Source organism: Excalfactoria chinensis, chromosome 3 (assembly GCF_039878825.1).
Source record: "Excalfactoria chinensis isolate bCotChi1 chromosome 3, bCotChi1.hap2, whole genome shotgun sequence".
Classification (NCBI taxonomy): domain Eukaryota; kingdom Metazoa; phylum Chordata; class Aves; order Galliformes; family Phasianidae; genus Excalfactoria; species Excalfactoria chinensis.
In genome coordinates this window covers 48200898-48217356 of record NC_092827.1, presented here as the reverse complement: position 1 = coordinate 48217356, position 16459 = coordinate 48200898, and the positions used below count along the sequence as shown (strand labels likewise).

The following is a 16459-nucleotide window of genomic DNA, read 5'->3' as shown; positions in this document are numbered from 1 at the left end:
CTGCAGTAAGTGATACAGCAGCTGTGCAAAGACAGCAATGTTTTTCTAAGGCATGCTTCAGATCAAACATAAGTTACAGCTGTTTCCAGGCTTTTACGTAAGAAATGTCTTCCTACGTCATTCTTCCCCTTCATTTAAACAGCCATTGTCTCAGAAGGTCCTTGCCTTTACTTAAGATGAAAACTTATTTTTATTACTCAAGTAGACAAATTAAGAGCAAATTTAATTAGAAAAGAAAGCAGCTCAGTAAATGTAGTTATGAACTCTGTATGACCCCTCCATAGATGGGTTTACCTCTCACAGCACCTGAGGCCCCACTCTGTTTCTCATTACTACCACAAATTGATTTTACATTTTGTAGTAAGCACCACAAAGGCTCTGCTGTAAAAAGAGGGACTTAGAAAGCATGGGATGTTGGGTTTTTTTGTTAGTTTTGTTTTTAAGTGTTTAAAAGAAAGATTAAAAAAAATCTATGAAACAATATGATAAACTTTTACAATGCCTACAGCATAGCATTAAGGTGATCAGCCTAGGCTCTGCTTCTACCCTTCCAGTCATTTTCTGAATGAATTACATTATGTAGTATTTCTATACCTCCACATACTCTTCTGCATTTACCTACTTTGCACACATTTAAATGATTCAATTTCAGTTAATAGTTCCAAGAAACTTAGAAGCAGCTCTGTAATCATCGTTGCAGTGCATAATGTGATAGAATGAAACACACTCTCCCCTGGACTGGATCTCTTCTAAATCTTGCCAACTAAAATCACTGCTAATGGGGTGATGGTAAACAAGCTTTTCCTATCTCACAAAATGGATAAACAGCACTACCCCACACACACACTCCATAATGCAACAACAGATAAAATTTCACAGTGACTGTGGTTGAAAGTACCCATCAGAGGTTATCTATTTTTAATCCTCAGCTCAGCAATGGGCTAACTGCAAAGGCAGACCACACTGGTTCGAATCTTGTGTCACCCAGTTTTATAATCTTCCAAGTATAGGTATGTTGCTCAAAGACTGTTACTTGTTCCCTCCCTGGAAACAGTCTTCCCCCCTTACATCTTTCTTGCTGAAACTCGTGATGACTGACTCCTTACTTTCTTATCCATAACAACCCATATTTGTTTTGCAGAGGTGCAGGTATAGACATCACCACTTAATGGCCTTGCCAGCACCAGAGGTGATGAAAGCTCAGGAGCAACTGAAGTCTCTAACTTCAAGACAGGTTTGCAGCTCCTGGGGTATCTGACATTCCTTTGAGGGTCAACAGTAGTATTGATCAAACTCCATCTAAAATCTGAGAAATTTCTTCCACCTCAACTGCTGCTGAAACTGGCACTCCACATATGTAACAGGCTGACATTTTCTACTGGCACTGGACAGATGTAGTCCGAAGACAGTCCAGGTAGGTGTGCCAACATTGCTGTGCCAGTGAAGGCAATCTCAAGAATAATGTACTTTCAAACACTTCTCTTACAAATAAGACAGGGAAGACATTCACAAAAACTGACTGTGCTATAAAGAGTCACACCCTGGTGGAAAGTGGATTTCATCCAATAGAAGGGATGCAAGTAGGCTGACTATACAGTCATCCCCCTCTATTCTGAAGAAGTCCAACATGATTTCATTTGTTTCTATCATTCCTACACCTGTAGGACAGGTTCCTCATTTTTTACAAGTACATTAGAAAACACCATAGCTGAAGAGCTTTATAAGCTGCTTGACTTTAAAGTACTCACTTTTAAGTACTTACTTCAAATAAACTGGAAGAAAATCTACTCAGTTATACCAATTTAATTTTTAAGTTACACAAGTCAGTTTGACTTCCTCCTACTTTTCAGGCTTTATATGAAAAACATTAACCAAAGTCATCGAACCATAGCTTATTTAATTTATTAATCTCAACTGAAATTGAGAAATGGTCTATGCTATCTCCAAACAGCACATAACAAGTTTAGAAAACTCTCTAAAAAAAAAAAAAAAATAAGCAACATGTCAACATTAATTTTAAATCCAGTAGAAAGTGCACCTTATTCCATTTGCATACTTAAATATACTCACATGTAAAACAACATTTATGTATTTCATATGTAACATTTTATTCTGTAAGAATATCTTCTTACAGAGAACAGGTAAAAAATAAGCTGTTCCTATCAGGTGTGCTAATGCTGCATCCACCTACTGTGAAAAGTAATCAGGTTTAAGCTCATTTAATAGTGGCTGCTAGTACTCATATTATGGAGGATCAAACTTGTTCAAAGTACTTAACAAAATACACTGAAAAACATGTGAATACTTGCCTAAGGATTTGCCTATATACAGTTCCTCCACCCATAGAGTGCTCCTTTTTTCTCAGCTGCATGCCCAGACAAGATGATCATAGCTTTTACTTCTCCATGATATAGCTAGCAAAAAGGAGTTTGTATCTATGTATACATATACATGTGTGTGTATGCATGTATATATATACACATACACACACACAAGTATATCTCCAGAAGATATCTATGAAATACTGTCACAATTTATGACATTAATCAGACTTATATCTTCTAAGTTACCGATAATTTTAGAAGCCTCCTCAGTAAAGAATGCCCACCTTACTAAAGTTTCTATCTTTAGATTCCATTAACTTTAAAGAACAAATACCAGTATCTCAACACTCAAAATTTACCTTATTTCCTTTCCAGATAATTTTGACTATTGCAAATTTGTAACCCAAACATGGAAGAGGTTCTTTAAATAGACTACATATACATATAAAAATAAACATGCTACCTGAAACACTGCCTAAATGGATTTTAAAAGACAGATCAAAAAGTACGTTATCAACTCTGTTTTCTCTTTCATGATTTCCTTTTTTAATTGGAAATATTGACAAGCTTTCTGATTCAATGCAGTACATTATATTTTATAGAGAGGTTTTGAGGTGTGGCTGGAAAGAAAAAAAAGAAAATTAGCTCCGATCTCCCCACATTGAAATTTTTCACTTTTGATGTATTATCCCCATGTGCCCAGACATCCTTTGGAGCCTTGACAAAGAATTCTGCACAAGGTGTACTTTATAAAATACACAATATCTGATTAAGAAAAAACACCACCACTGTTTCAAGCACTGACAACAAACTGGTTCTTTTGACTTTCTAGTTACAGATTTGATTTAAAAAACAACATATTGATACAGACTTTTCATATGTTGTGAATGGGAAGAACTATTTCCATTTCTGAAGAAAAATACCAGAAGTTTTTGTAAAAAGACTCCTTCTTAGCTATTCATTTATAATATCACATTAACAAAAAGAACTTAAAAATTCTTTTTCTGTGCTAATTCTATAACTTTCTATGCTGTCTTCCACCATACAGGTTTTCTCCCCCCCCCCCCCCACCATGTTAAATCAAATGAAGTCTGGAATCTTTTAGAAATCAACAGCCCAACTCAAGCTTAAACTACCTCTACAATTACCTGAAGGGAGGTTGTAGAGAGGTAGGGTTGGCCTCTTCTCCCATTTAACCAGTAATAGGACTAAAGGGAATGGCCTACAGTTGCGTGAGGGGGGATCCAGATTGGACATTAGGAAATGCTTATCTGAGAGTGGTGGGCGCTGGTATGGGCCACCCAGGGAGGTGGTGGAACCACTGTCCCTGGAGGTGTTCAACAAATGTTTAGATCTTGTACTGAGGGACTTGGTTTGATGGTCTTTTCCAACCTTGCAGAGCCTACAATTTTAAGTTTCAAGCACAGAGCCTTCTCTTTCGAATGCAATAAAAAACAGTCATACACTTCACATTTTGGAAAGTCAGGCTATTTAAAATTAAAGGCAGCCAGCCTTTGTTTTTTTATTTCCAGCTAGTAGCCCTCCTCTACCTCCTTTTCCACATTCATACTTGTTGGTTTGGTACATTATTTTCTCCTTTGTTTTAATTTGACTTATTTTAATAGAAACTTCATATGCATTGTCAAGAAAATCAATCTGGACACAAGTCAAACAACTAAAACCAAAATAAGATACTTCTGCCCACTCCAAAAGGAAGTTTGTAAAAAGATATTACTATAAGAATTCCCAGAAACTGAACAGTTTTAGAACTGGCTCAAACCTATCAAATCTAAGCAAATGGCAAGTTGCTAAAATTCAGCATCGCTTGTATGTAAGAGAAAGGGTAAACAAATGACCACTGCTTTCTCAGCTTTACTCATTTTTCTTTGTGCTCTTTCAAACTATGGCACTGCAGGCATTTATATCCCCATTATCAAATGAAGAAGCTTAGCAATTGAAAAGTATACCCTTATATACATACGGTAAGGCTCTGAGTGCAACTAAGTACCTCCAGATTTTTACTCCTTACTGTTAGCAGATGGAGAGAACTGCTGAGGAAAAAAAGAAGTGAACAGCCATAACAAACACATTTGTTATGGGCAACTGGGGCAGGGACACTGGGGTTGTTCAAACTCATTCACATAGTGGGGCATCTATCCTGAAAGGACAAAAAATGACATTTCTAGGGCATGAGACTGCACTTCATTCTGTTGGAAGGATTTATGAGAAAAGACTAAATGTCAGTCCTTTCACAGGCCTAAAGGATCTTCTGGTTTTGCCAAAACTCAATGTGCCTCCTAGATAGCTTGTCAATAAGCACTTCCTGCTTTACTCCAACATCAAATTCACCCAAGCTCTCTGAAAAGCCTGATGAACAGCATCAAATTTTGCTAAAATTTTACACTTATGGTTTTGTTACAGGAAAAATTCAGACTAACACACTCATTACAAGTCAAGACTCAGAATTTACTTAATGTTTCATTTAGATGCTGAGAGTCTGTGAAACCAGTTCAGGGACTCGTAAGTAAAATACCTCACACCCATTCTTCTCCGTGGGTCAAAGGTAAGAATCTACAGAAGCTACAAATATTTAGTAGTATTAAGCGAACATCTGTGTACCCCTAGAATGCAACTTACCTTGCATTTTGGACACTTCTGGGCATTCCTCTGCCCGTGCTCAATCTCATTGGCCCAGTGACGCAACAGCTTGTCTCCCTTTTTGTACTCTTTGCAGTTAACACCTTCATGCCAGGGAGAGTGGCACTTGAAACACCAGACAAATTGGCAAGATGGACACTGGATCTGTACAAATAGGAAAACACCACACATTTACAAGCTATACAATGACCCATCTGGAAAGCACATTTTAAAAACACTACATTTAATCAAACAGTAACTGCTCAACAATAAGGGTCTAACATATTCTGAAATGTCCATTTAAAAAACAAATACAACAAGTTATGCAACCCAACACTGATTTCTTTTTTAAAATTATATGTAAAGGAAAAAAATAAAAATAGAATTATTAAATTCAGGAAAGGTTCCAGTCAAGCAAAGCACAAATAAGTAGCTTGTTTTCTGAGATAATTCAGTTGCCACAAACACTTGCCACCAGGTAGAAAGCAGAAGCTAATTTCTAGTGTGATTAATCTCATTCTCCCAGATACAACCTACACTAGCTAGGCTGCTACCAGAGAGGACACAATCCTCTTCCATCAAGAACCTGGAGAACCCAGGATGGGTTATGAAGCTTCTATTGGAAACAAGCTGGAAAAAAGGGGCCAAGTGTGAGGGCTCTCCTCCTTTCTAGCCAAGTGCCCCAACCATCAGTCTGACACCAGAAAGCTCTGACCAGACACGTGCCAAACAGCACACTTAAGCCAAGCTCTCTATATTGATAGAGGATCTACCCTTCCTTCTCTTGTAGGTCTGAATCAGTACAACAAACACATAATTATCACACCTTCCTCCAGAGCTCAGACATTACTTGTGAAAAGCTGCCGGAGCTGTGTTTGTAGAAGCATTAAACAATACAAGCACTCTGCAGGTGCTCACACATGAAGCCTGGCCTCACACCTGGACCGTGACTGAAGACAGCAATAAGTAGAAGCCACATTAGACATGGGCAAATCCAGGCTTCAGGAACACCACCACTACAGATGTGTTTGGTAGCACACACTTTGAGCAGGGCTATGAATACATGGGGGGAGGCTGGGGAAGGCACAACCCTCATGCAACCAATCATTTCCAACAGCCTATCCACAGCCTATGCCTAATGGAGTCCCTGCTCCATGCCAATGCACAGACTGGCCTGAGCAATTCAACCAAAAGCAACTTGTCAGCCACAGCTGTCTCCTGCATCCAGCTCACCACAGACACGTGAGGAAAGCAAGGTCTCTCTCTTGTGGTATGGCCCAGATAAAGCCCCCAGAACACATTTTGGAAGTCCTGGCATCACACAAGCTGCCCAGCTCTCTGCACAGACACACCAGCTGCCTGCCACCTCAGCTCTGTTCTGAGGCCAAAGCTGACACTCTGATCTGCCTCAAGTAGTTTGCTGCAACACAGCCAGAATTATTGTTCATACATGAATTACTATGTCCATTACTACTAGCAAGCTAATATAAAGCTGATCTGATCTCATGAGTGATCTAAATAAAGCTGTCTGCAGCCCTTAATGCTTCCTTCCTTTCTGCATAGGCTTTTTTAAAAAATATGAAAAATTAAAGGCAAGAACTTAAATGCCAATTGATTGAATGGCTCAAGCTAGTACTTTTATATCTCTACCGGACCCACTGTTCAGCAGTTGCCTTTAGTTTTAGTTGTAGGAAGCAAATGTTTCTGCATTGCAGCAGCATCTGAGAGAGCAGCCTCATTTGTGTGATGCGCAATACTTCTGGGTAGCACTGTTCAACCAAGTATTTTATATTTATCTGATACACCACATGATGTGCTGCTCAGCTCTGCGCACCACTTCAGCTTACCTCTTTAAGTCAATCCAAATCTTCAGATCAGCAAGTGAAAGAATGTGAGTTCCTGCTCAAGAGATTTACCAATTTTCTCACTGTATCTAAGATCACATTTACCCCTCCAGAATTCTTTATCTGTATGTATGGCTGAAGTGTAAAGAAGGAAGACTCAAGATGTAGACAGATTTTCTTCTTATAACACATTTTAACAGTTCAGTGGGTCACCATTTCCTGGTCATTAATCCTCTTAAACAAGAGTATTTAAGTGCTAGAACACATACAGTTTTTTCCTTCATATATAACAGACATAAAGACAATGTAATTTAAAAATAGATGAAATAAATTCTGATGTCCTGTATCCTGTGCAAGTATGATTTCATGCTTGTTATAGCAAGACAGGATGGCATTTTTTGCACAGTAAACACTAAGATACTTGACATAAGAGAAAACTGCACTTACATGCTTTCTGTCAATGAAATAAGGTACCAGAGACACAGGTAGGAAGCACACAAAACTTGTTTGCATTGAAACAACACACTGAAGTTACAACAAGTACAAGTTACAAACACTATTACTTTTTGTATGAAAATATAGTAACAATCTATGGCCAGGACAAAGCATATAACAACCAATATACAAAATACAAACCAATGCATTTTCTCAGATTTGTTGGTCTACTGGCTAAGGCTATGTTAAAAAAAAAAAAAAGTAAAATATATATATATATATATACACACACACACTATCCTGCTATCTTTGCTTAATTTTTCTTAATTTTATCTTTGCTTAATAACCAGATCCATGCAGAGCACTAATTTATGTTTCCAGAAACTAACACGCACAACAGACACCTTTGGTTACTAGCTTACTGCCCTGATCAATAACCCCATAACACTCTTTGAGCATCATGTCTTCCAATAACATACACCACAGTGATCTACCGCTAGGAAGACATGACACAGCAGACACTGCATTGCATTACTCAGTGTTTATTATGCTTCAGGCAAAGAATGAGCTTGTATAGTCACAATTAAGCTTGGAAGCTTTTAATCAGGTACAGTACTCAGTCGTTTGAGATGGAATCTGAATGAATCCATCTCAAACAAGCACAACATGTCAAAAGATCTGGGAAGCTGCAAATAAGAACTGCTTACTTAAAAACCGGGTAACAATTTGAAACAAGCTTTTTGTTGTTGTTGCTCTGTGTTTTCAAATTTTAGTACACATTTTTCACGTGCTCTATCTTCCTATTACAGTACATATGTAACTACAAGAAATGTAGCACACTGACATCGGATCTTTCCAAACACATTATTTAGAAAACACTGAAATAAACAATGAGGCTGCAATCACAAGATTTCAGAATACTATTAATCAGTGGCCATGATTAATTGAACTAAAGGGATCTACTTCATGACAAGCTCTGGAGTTACTATTTTCCTTTTCCATTTTCCAGAAATCTATGTTAGTAAATGGATTTAAGATTCTGAATGAGCCACATGACTTTTCTCAGTCATTACATCCCACCTGAACATACATTATGCAGGCAAACAAAAGTATGTTATTTTAAATACTTTTAACAATATTTTCTTAGAAACAGTAGACACACACACAAAAGAAACAAACCCTAAATCTATTCTAACTTGTATTCAGTGAACCAGCATGGAATCTGCTCAAGGAATAGGAACACAACAGGACAACTCTGTCAGTCTTTCAGATTCTTACTCCATGCTTCCTCTGTTTTTCTGAGAATACCATCAGATGATTTACTTCATGCTTTAGTATTAGTACACAAATCATAATAAGGACTCAGAAATACTGTTTCCAGATAATGCAAAGCAGTAAAATACAGTACAGTCCAGTCCAGCAAAACAGAAGCTATTTCTGAAAAAAAGTGTTTTTTCGAATATGTTTTTCCAAATATAAACTTCTCAATTTATTTTATGACTTCCATTTCAGTTGATCAGAATTGAGAGGATACACACAAACTTCTGACAGCTGAAAGCCAATCTCCCTTGAAATAGAAAAGATTACACAAGTTCTCAGACTAACACTCTTGGTTCTCAGCTTTCTCCCGTGCTGCCCTTTGAGACTAACAATTTCCATTTTCTTAGACAGACAGTCAAATTACTTTAAACTTTCACTTCCTCAGCTCCCAGGAAAAGACCTTTCAAAATTGGTAGGTAATAGCAATACAAAGCACTGCCCCACTAAGACACGACATTAGCAAAACTAAGATCACATTAAAAATGTTCTGTGAACTTGAAGCTGCAGGAAGACTAATGGGATTCTTAGTGAAATGCTAGGTATTTACTAGGGTAGCTGAAATAATTGTTCAGCTAATTGATTAGATGAACTACAATATCTAGCTACAGCTACACAGTTAATTCATTCTAAAATATTGGCTATTGCCAGAACAGTTGCTTCCTCCTTGTCATCAACCTCCTCATCATCTTTCTTAGACCAGCTGAAAATAAGCAACAACAAAACAAAACCTGTATCCTATTGGAGCTGATCCTTGATCCAGCTCCCAGTGCAGCACTTAAACATCAATATGAGCAAAAGCAAGTTGGCAGCAATGAACAGCTAAGAACACAGAGGGAGCACACAGCAAAATTATTACTTTGCAAGCAGTTCAGGCTTAATGCAGACTGAAGTGATACGTAGCCATGAAAGTATCTGCAACTCAAGGCTCAAATTTGAACAGAAAAAATGAAAAGTGGAAGAACTCACTGGTATCAGCTACACAGACCCATTCCATCACAGCACTTCCACAACTGTCAGACTCCTGACAGTTCTAGAGCAATAATGACATTCAGAAACTTCTAAATACAACAAAAGACAGTTTACTTAGGAACCAAATTGGAAAAACAACTTCACATTTCCAAAGTCATAAATATTTATGTGATGGATATCTCTTCATAGCAGTGACCAAGAAAACTTTGTTATGATCATCACAGACTAAGGCAGAAAGCCCAGCAATCAAGAGCAACTTCTTCCTGGCAGGTCAAAGAGCCAGTGTTAAACTGGTGAAACCCAAGGCTTATGGGAGAACAAAAAACTCACAGTAAAAACCAACATTCTGTAGCAAAGCCCATGTATAAGAGTTCAAATACCATTCTGTTGAATGTTTTGCACATTTTCTTCAGACCATGGACCCACCAACTTTCACCAAAGGTTCATTAGAATAGTTTCTGTGATCAAGTTTCACAATCCCAATTTGGTTCATAAGATAGATGGCAGGGATCTTTCCTTAAAGCTAGGATACCTCTTGTGACATGAATACACGATGCAGGATATTAGTTAATCTGCTGCATGGTGCTCTTTTAAGTGACACTAATGGGATGAAGAATGCTTTAATAGCCAGTTTCCCTCTTCTATCTCTCCTTGTTTGCCAACCTGTGTGCACAGGTTAACTTTCAAGGCTTAAATCATCATGACTTTGGTTTCTAAAATGAAGAGTAGCCAACCCTGAACTGCTAGGCTTAGATCAGTTTAGCTGACAAAACAGCAAGGAAAATAGCTTTTATCATTCTTGAAATTTAGATGCTAGCTTTTTTTATGATTTAAAATAGAGTATCTATTGTTAGAAATGCCATTAATAAATAATATTTTAAAAAAATATATTCAAATGTACTCTCAGATTTTACAGTGTCTTCCTGACCCTGCATACAGTACAGCATACAGTACAGCAAGGCTGCTGGTGAAGAGCCCTTCTGTGCAGTGATCCTGACAGTACCTTTCTGTGTGGACTTTCCCCATGCATGACTCTACTCTTCTGAAAAGGCAGCACTTCAAGAGCTGGTGCTTCAGTCCAGAATTCCTCTGAGGCAATTACTGCTTATTTTGCTCATATGAAAATATGTAAGATCTCACAGTCTCTGGTCAGATCTCTTCTATGCTAGATGTGGAAAACACAAGTCTTCCCCTCCAAAGAGCCCATAATTCAAGACAGAAAATAGTGTATGAAAAAAGATCACATGAGAACATACAAAAACTGAGATAATGGTCCACAGCTACACATGTATGTGAGGACAGGAACCCTCTTTTTTTTTTTTTTTTTTTTTTTTTTTTTAAAACATCTCACCTTTGTAACAACTCTTCTGCGTACTGTGCTTACATCAATTTGTTACAACCTCAGCTACAATAGAACACAACACAACTTCAAGGATCAGTCTGAGGCTCTGAACCATGAATGCCCATACTGTTTGCTAATACTTTCCTAAGCGTATTTCTGACCTATGTCAACTAGACATTACTTACACATGGGTACAGCCAGCTCAAAGCACACATTTTGACAGAGTCTGTTCCCAGGAAGAGACTCTAGCTCTGCAGATCAGGACTACACAACATTTTACCACAGGACCAGGGAACCGCTTCTGGCATGCACTATATAAAACATCAGGCTGCTTCAGATTCTTTGATTAGGATTTCTGGGAAAGTGACGAGAACATTTTAACCACAGCATTTGAACTCATAGCATTGGTAAGCAAAGGACTCTTGTGCTCTGAAGATAATGAACAAACTGAGTTGGCATACACATACTACCTACAACATCTGCGCAACCTTAAGAGAAGTTGATGCAGAAGCATTACATCACCTGCTCTTGCTAGGACCACACATCCTGTCTTTGTGTGAAGGGATGTTAAATGGATGGCTGGAGAAGAATGGTTGTAGGCAGAAAGAATTTAACCTGCAGTTTGGAATTCCTCTACCTTTGCTTAAAATGCAAAAACCTGAAAATCTCAAGTCCAACACTAGACTTTGTGTCTACTCATACATAATTCAAACAGTGCAAATAAACAGGAAGGAAGTTCAGAATTCAAGAGTTAATTTGCTGGAGTTTCAACTCCACTGGATACACAACCTTCTACTTTTTAATATCCACATTGGGCTGAATCTTAGTTGTAATTTGGCCTATCTAAACAATCATCTAAACTCCTACTGAGGAAAACTGGTTTGGTCAGGGAAGGTCAGCTCAATCATGACATAAACCACAACAAATCTAATAACCAGATGTAAAGCTAATATGAAGCATGATGCTGCAGACATGAACCTTCATCCTTTGGAACCAAGATAGGCATTCATGGCTCAAAGCTTCTTCTAACTGCCTAAAAATCTTGCTTTTTAGTCCCTGATGTAAATCAGTATAAGCAAACCTTCTTCTACTTGAAAAAAACTCTGTGAAAAATACTTTATGATCTTTCTCCAATTTTATGTACTAAGAGTCACGAAACCACAGTAATCTTTAACCTCTAGTAAGGAATTAAAGAAATCATAACCAAGAGGCAGGACAGACAACATCTCTAGTTCTTAGGAAGGAACAAGCAACAGGAAGCTATCACCTAACACAGTAAGTGCCTTGAATTCATTTGCTCATTTTCAGGAAATACCTATTTTTGCCAGATTTATGAAGCTAAAATTATCAGTTACAGTGTAATTCCCCTTTCCCAGTCTCTTCTGATCATGATTACTATTTGCATGTAAAAGTGGAAAGAAAATACTATTAAAATCAAAAGTTGTCAGGCCAAAACTATGCCACCTATCAAATAAGGACTAAAGTTCACCTGTTCAAATGGCTAGAAGTTAATTAACTAGTTAAAGCAACAACGTACTAATACTATCCTACTTTTGCTGTGCCATCTAATCCACAGCTCTGGCAAGCATGCTCACTTTGTATTTGTTCTCCAATTTGGCAGGGGTAGGAATGTGGCCTCTCCTCCGGAAGGTTGTAAAGTGCTTGCACTGAGGGCATGGCTTCGTGCTGGAGTCGATGCGGCTGAGTTCCAGGAAATATTTATACTTGATAATGTCCTCGTGGGGCAGGTTATAGAGGACAGTTGTTTCATCCAGGTGTTCGTTGCATTCTGTGATCGGGCATTTTATATCTGCTTGTCCCAGCTGCACCTGCATATGAAAAAACAGAAGAGCTGCATGACCTTTTGCGTGGAAAAGGTACTACTCTGCAACTATTACGGAAGCAGACTCTTGCAAATTCTAAATTAAATTTAATTTTCTTGTACAATACTCTAACAGTCCACAGACTATCAAGCATAATATCTTAAAATTATTTTTACTTATTCCAAGGACATAGCCATTTTTCCAGAGGGTACTTTCCAAATTCAAACAGAAAAGCCAATTACCCTTATAACAAATGTAGTTTAAAATATATAGTCTCAGTGTACATACCATGGCGATGTACTCCATGAAAACAAAACATGAACTTAATTTAGCAGTACCCAAGCCATACTCCAAGCTTTAGCTGTGATGGCCAACTCTTCACTGTCATGGCTCACAAAGACAGACAGTAGAAACATACGTATATTGCTTCACCTGAAAATGTGCTGGGAATCACAGCACAGAGAAATTAAAGTCAATTTAAATCATCAACTGACTCAATGCTAGCCCTGTTGCTCTGCCTTGCTGCTAGCAGCTCGGTACATGCCATACTGCACGCACAGAACACGTCAGTTGAGCCAAGGGCTGGCCAAGCTAATAAATTTTCCCAAGTACTTGAAGTGCTATAAAGTTTAAAAAAAAAAAAAAAAAGCTAAAAACCCCTAAGAAGATGACCAAAACAGAAACACACAGAAGCAAGTTCAATCTGTCAGGGATGAAACTGTTGCTGATGCAACAAGCCCTTATGGTCTCAAGCTGATCCATTTGGTCAGTTACCTGCAACAAAGGTCCTGAGTTCCTGGATCTTAGACCAGGGCTGGACCCAGGCCTGCACCCTTTGCGCCTGGCAGGCTTCTTTGACTTGGACTCCATGCCAAAACAGCACATCCTCAACAGCGTAGCTACGTTTGCTTGGCACTGAGCCTGAGTTAATAAACACTGCTGAGTCTGAGGAGCCTGCAAGGCCCCAGTACGATCATGTTCACATCTGTGTTCACAAGTAATGTTGAGAAAATGAGTGTTGACTGTAGACATGAGATGACCACCAGCTCAACTTCTTCCTCACTTAATTTCTCTGTGCAGGGAGGAAGAAGGGGGGGCGCTGTGGGCAGAATCAGCACCCTTTCCTAGAAATTGCTGTCTCGAGGCGAGTCAGTCCAGTTTATTTACTGTTTATTCTTCAATAGGCTCTGATATTAGAATCTCCTATGTATGTAACAGAGCCATGGGCTTTAACTGAAAATAATTTAACCAGTTAGAGGATTGAAAAAGGCATAGCAAAATGTTATAAAACCTACAGTTCATACTGACTTAAATAATTCCACACCTTTAGTCTCCCAGCAATGCAGTGGATCCAAAACATATGGAAGGAAGCGGGTAACTACAAGATGGCAGCAATCCATCAAGAAACCAAAGCACAGCAAATGGCTTGCTCAGGTCAGGATGGAGGGGGACTTTCCCATGGGACAGAAGAAGTACACCTTAGGAGGCAAATGCTCCAAATTTCACATCCAGACAAGACTACCACTACATGCAAATAAAGATAGGCTCAAGAATTCTGGCTTTTACATGGATCATGGTGAAGTAAGAAGTATATGGTTGAAGACACTTTTAAACAAAGAAATAACAAAAACAAAACAAAAAACCCAAACAAAACAAAACAAACAAACAAACAAAAAAAAACCAAAAAAAAAAACAACCAACAAAAAAAAAAAAAAAAAACAAAAAAAACACAAAAACAAGAACCTGTGTGCTGTGGCAATGAGAACTTTTATATCTGGAAGACACAAATGCACCTGAAGCAGCACGTGAAAACTGAGCACAGACATATGGCATCACTCATGACAGCACATCTCTATTTTAGAAGGGGTGCTATCATCTGCAATATTGAATGTATATGTATGGCACTATCACGTGATCCTAAATGTAATTACTTATTCTCTGTTTCTTATCAAAGTATTTTTGACAAGGAATAGGGGTCTCTGGAACAATCTACTCATATTACTAGAAATCTTAAGGCCAGAAAAGTTTTGCAGATGCTTAAGTCTTTCAACACTGACTACTCATGTTCTAGCAACCCCCTCACAGGTGCACTCAGGATGCATATATAGACTTTCATTAAAAAAAACAACATACAAACATATTCTTCCTCCACTGCTGCCTACCCCTTTTGAGAGTCTATACAGTTCCAATAGCTTGCTGCATCACAGAACACCCACAACTTCTGAGATCAAACACATATCAGTATTTCATTTCAGAACATTTATACTTTCACTTGAAATTTGTCACCAAGTACATCTGTGCTAAACAAGCAGAAAAAAAATAAATCTCATCCTCAAGGACTCAAATATGCTAACCTAGGAGAAAAAAAACTTCACAGGAATACAAAAACACCATGGCATTATTACAAGGATTAATAAAAGATTCTATTTAAAGAAGTGTAGGCACGATAATTCAAATTGGCAAATTAATCCCATCTATGGCTACTTGGGTTTTTTTTTTCTTTACAGGATTAGGGAAATACTAAAGGGGGTAAAGCCCTTTTGCTAGGAGTAAACTAAGCTGCAGAGGAGCAACACTTCACACTGAGAAGGCTCACTGCATTTGGCATTTAAGCTGGTGCTTAAGAAACACTGCTTACATGACATGCTAGTTGGAACAAACCTGAGTTTATAAAACCAAGGAATACAATGCTGAACACTTTCTATTTTTCATGCCCACACAGAATATGATTAAATATAGGGTAAAAAGTCAAGTGTGGTTTCAGTGTTTATTTTGAAAATATGTTTTACACCCACTTCAAGTAAATCATTTTTATTTTCGGTAATAGTTTCAGCCTTTCAAATTTGGCAAAGATTGATTCTTTTCCTACGTTCTGAATGGAACTGAAGTGAACAGAGCTGTTTTGCTTATTAGCAGTAATTTCAATGGAGCCTTGTCTTACCAAAACAGTCTATCTTTGTTTGTGCACTAGGATCAGCAACCGATGCAAGTACAGCTTTAGAAGTAGCTTGTTGGCTACCTGCTGCTGCAGACCCCTGAGGTACCATAGAACAGGCAAGGAAGAAAGAAAAAATTAACCTGGATAATAGCAGTTTTATTTTTCCCTTAATTTTTTTCATAGGAAATTTCGAAGAGCCTTATCCCTTAATACCAGCTGAACACAGTATCAAAAGCCTGAGTTTTAATTTCAAAATACCACAGTGTACCAAAAACTTAACAACACTCAATATACACAACAGCATGGTATATTTTCACTGCGTGAGCAATGATTCATACGCCTAAAGGTAACCGAGTGGCAGTGCAATGGTAAATGTCAAACTGTATTCAGTTCTCACACCATGCTGTGCTTCACTAACGTAAAGTATCTTTGCAAGGGCTAGCACTACTTACAATTCTTCATGTGGAAGCAGGTTCTCACAACTTTCATCCTGTAGAGAGGTAATGTTTAAGCTATCAAAACAGCAATACACCTCCCAATTCCCCTAATTCTTGACAAAAGATTGGAGGCAGGTGGGTGGGGACTCTCGACCATATACTGCTCAAAAAAACACAGTGCTGTCATTAACTGGAAAGGATGCTACGGTCACTTGAGTCAGGAAGCTGAATGGGGGAAATAATTTTTCACAAAAAAGGAAATCTTTGCTAGCTGCACAGAAAGTGAAGATCAAACTACACAAGAAGTGTACTTGAAACTAATTGAAATACCAATTTGTACCTCTCACTTAGGCTGGCCATACCTAGATGGAAGGCAACCTATATGGGTAA

General features: G+C 38.2%; 1 protein-coding gene across 4 annotated transcripts in view; it reads right to left on the bottom strand.

The window, feature by feature from the left end:
- TPD52L1 (TPD52 like 1) overlaps window positions 1-16459 on the bottom strand; it is a 124388-nt gene that overhangs the window by 83082 nt on the left and 24847 nt on the right. For 2 of the 4 annotated variants that reach the window (XM_072331523.1, XM_072331522.1), the window contains exons 2-3: window positions 12467-12700; window positions 4962-5126 (exon numbers count right to left, since the gene is read on the bottom strand). The exons of 1 other annotated variant lie outside the window; for it this stretch is intronic. In XM_072331523.1, the coding sequence (XP_072187624.1) occupies window positions 4962-5126; window positions 12467-12700 (399 nt within the window). The remainder of the gene's footprint in view (window positions 1-4961; window positions 5127-12466; window positions 12701-16459) is intronic. One more of the 4 variants, XM_072331524.1, reaches the window with a different exon arrangement.